At 37.5% G+C, this 3,014-nt stretch overlaps 1 protein-coding gene across 1 annotated transcript in view; it reads right to left on the bottom strand.

The window, feature by feature from the left end:
- LOC106457359 (forkhead box protein F1-like) overlaps window positions 1-2,653 on the bottom strand; it is a 32,446-nt gene extending 29,793 nt beyond the window's left edge. Inside the window, exon 1 of the mRNA XM_013916773.2 lies at window positions 1,372-2,653. Within this exon, the coding sequence (XP_013772227.1) occupies window positions 1,372-2,608 (1,237 nt within the window). The 5' untranslated portion in view covers window positions 2,609-2,653. The remainder of the gene's footprint in view (window positions 1-1,371) is intronic.
- Window positions 2,654-3,014: the final 361 nt, after the last annotated feature.

Raw genomic sequence — 3,014 nt, forward strand, 5'->3', positions numbered from 1 at the left:
TTAAGGACTAGTAACATAACCATTTTATAAGGACTAGTAACATAACCATTTTATTAAGGACTGTAACATAACCATTTTATTAAGGACTGTAACATAACCATTTTATAAAGGACTGTAACATAACTATTTTATAAAGGACTGTAACATAACCATTTTATAAAGGACTGTAACATAACCATTTTATTAAGGACTGTAACATAACCATTTTATAAAGGACTGTAACATAACTATTTTATAAAGGACTGTAACATAACCATTTTATAAAGGACTGTAACATAACTATTTTATAAAGGACTGTAACATAACCATTTTATAAAGGACTGTAACATAATCATTTTACTCAAGAACTGCAATAAAATCAAGGTATGAAGAAATCTTAGAAATATTTTGAAGAGATAATCAAATGACAATTGAGGTTAATAAATAAAATATATGTATTTCGTACACAGAACGTTATTTAATATGTACGAGTAGTATCGTTTATACAGTAAGCTGTAACCAGTTATCACTTCTAGCGTTCTGAAAAGGTAAACATACAAGGACTCTAGAATCTTCAGTATGAAAAAGAACTACTGCATACACAATTAGCATTTACATACTAAACGTTTAGATGATATCTGTAATATTCTAAGGGAAATGGATCCTGTTTTTAGGAGTTGTATACATCATTAGGATTTTGCATAACAATTAGAGATGGTTACATCGTGGTGAACGTACATGGGCTAAGGGCCTAACTACTGCTTTATAATACAAATCAAACATGACTCCAAGGCTGACTCACATAATATATTGAAATATATAAAGAGATCTTACTTTTCTAAGTGTTTATAATTAAAATATTTTTATTTCCCATTATTAGCCACCACAAATGAATGATAATCTGTTGTTGAATATTATGCCAATAATCAGTAGTTAAACTACTAGTATTAGCCTTTTAAATATTAAACAAACAGCTTTATAGAGTGAGGTTGTTCAAAGAAAAACATTTAGGAAAGATCTTTGTGAATTTTTTCTGACGAACCTTCGTCTATTGAGCGACTACTGTCATTTTCCAGGTGATTTAAGCTCAGGTACTAATGTGGAATTAGAATAAAAGAACATGCATACATAATATGGGCGGTGAATAACAAAGGACTAAGGTTTACGTTGGTATAATATTTGTAACAACACTTTGGCAACTAAGTTTATTCTCTTACATTCGATATGTTAAATGATTTAATGTACAGTGGCTCACGTGGTGTACAATAAAAATACATCATGAGTTTAAATTTTGTATATTAATTTAATAGAAGCCTTCAGAAAGATAATGACACAAGAAATGACATTAAATTCTATACTCAAACAACAATATTATTATAGATATTGACTTACCACCATTTATACCAAATTCAATGGACTCGAGAGAACAAGGAGGTCCAGACAGCATCGGATAACCTAGGTGGGCTGGACTCCCAGAATAATGCGAAGACTCACTGGGCGCTGTCAGAGAACTGGGTGACATATTTTGGATTGAAGAAGCTCCTGGACTTCCGTTAGGACTTAAAGGTTGCTGTTTCATATATGGAACGCTGTTTATGGAACATGGCGTTGTCCATGAGGGGTATGGCTCCACATTAATTGGCATTAAACCAGGGATGTGCCCATAATTAGAATTCTGACCTTGTAGGTTATTTGTCATGGGACCGTAATCTGATGGAGGTGAAGTTGCTGCCAGAGCTGGAAGTGTTCCTGTGCTTGAAAATGAGCAGCTAGATTGATAGTGGCCATTGGTAATCCCCATGCTCATCCCTCCCATACCCATATTTATATTGGCGCCTTGAGCTGCAATATTATATCCACTCGGTGGGGAAGCCGCTAGAGGGGCCGAAGAGTTGTGTATCATGGCCTGGTTCTCCGTACCGGGTATAATACCCTGGGTGGCTGGCACTATAACCGAAGGGTCTTGGCCCGAAAATGGGCCCATGACCGTGCTGCACGAATAATGCGGAGTTTGTTGTGCGAGCATATCGTAGTGAGCAGCAAGCATCCCTTGAGAAGGATTTTGATAAGACGCTGTATATTGTTTTAACGTTTGGCATTTTCTTCGAAACCCTCTAGGTCGTCTACGGAAAGATCCCTCTTCGAACATATACTCACTAGCTGGGTCAATTGTCCAGTAATGACCTTTTCCAGGACGGCCTAAGCCCTTGGGGAGCTTAATAAAACACTCATTTAACGAAAGGTTGTGTCTAACCGAGTTTTTCCAACCTTGGTATGAGCCCCGGAAAAAGGTAAAACGCTGTTGTAAAAAACTATAGATTTCACTCAATGTGAGTCGCTTGTTTGGCGAGTTCTGAATTGCCATAACAATGAGAGCAATGTAAGAGTAAGGAGGTTTCTCCTGTCTTCTAATACCAGCTCCACTTCTCTTTGTGGTCGACACCACTTTGTCTCCGGAATCGTTGTCAGGGCCAGAAGTAGGTGAGGCGGACAGGTTGCTGTTCAGCCCATTTTCATAGATATTTGCCGTAGAAGACACAGGAGTTAGTGTTGCTGTCCCGAGTTGGTCATTATAATGTGTTTCCTGCGTCACTATCTGAGGTTGACCTTCAGTAGATTCCATCTTCATGTTGAACAGAAAGTGACTAGACTATTAAATACGACAAGTTAACTTTTCTAATAATATGCACGAATATAAATATGTTGTTTGTCACACATAAAAGTAATATTTAAGATTTCTTTTGCACTCTCACGAACAAGGCACCGACTGTGTAATTGCAATGTTAAACAGTAACAGTCAAGAGAGCTAATGGCAGCACAACCTTCCTCGTCAGGCGCTTGCGCTACTTTCAATATCACATGTTCCTAAACCATAACATAACAGACGGAGCCGTGCGTTTCTAAATACCCTCCTTGACCATAACAAGGTTCTGTGAAAAGCCAGCTGTTTCCAGTAGCTGAGGGTCCTGTTTCGTTCATGCTATCTCCACCAATCTACCTCTACCGGTTTCCATCAGTTTGAATCTCCGTGCGTA

Source organism: Limulus polyphemus, unplaced genomic scaffold (assembly GCF_000517525.1).
Source record: "Limulus polyphemus unplaced genomic scaffold, Limulus_polyphemus-2.1.2 Scaffold16, whole genome shotgun sequence".
Lineage (NCBI taxonomy): Eukaryota > Metazoa > Arthropoda > Merostomata > Xiphosura > Limulidae > Limulus > Limulus polyphemus.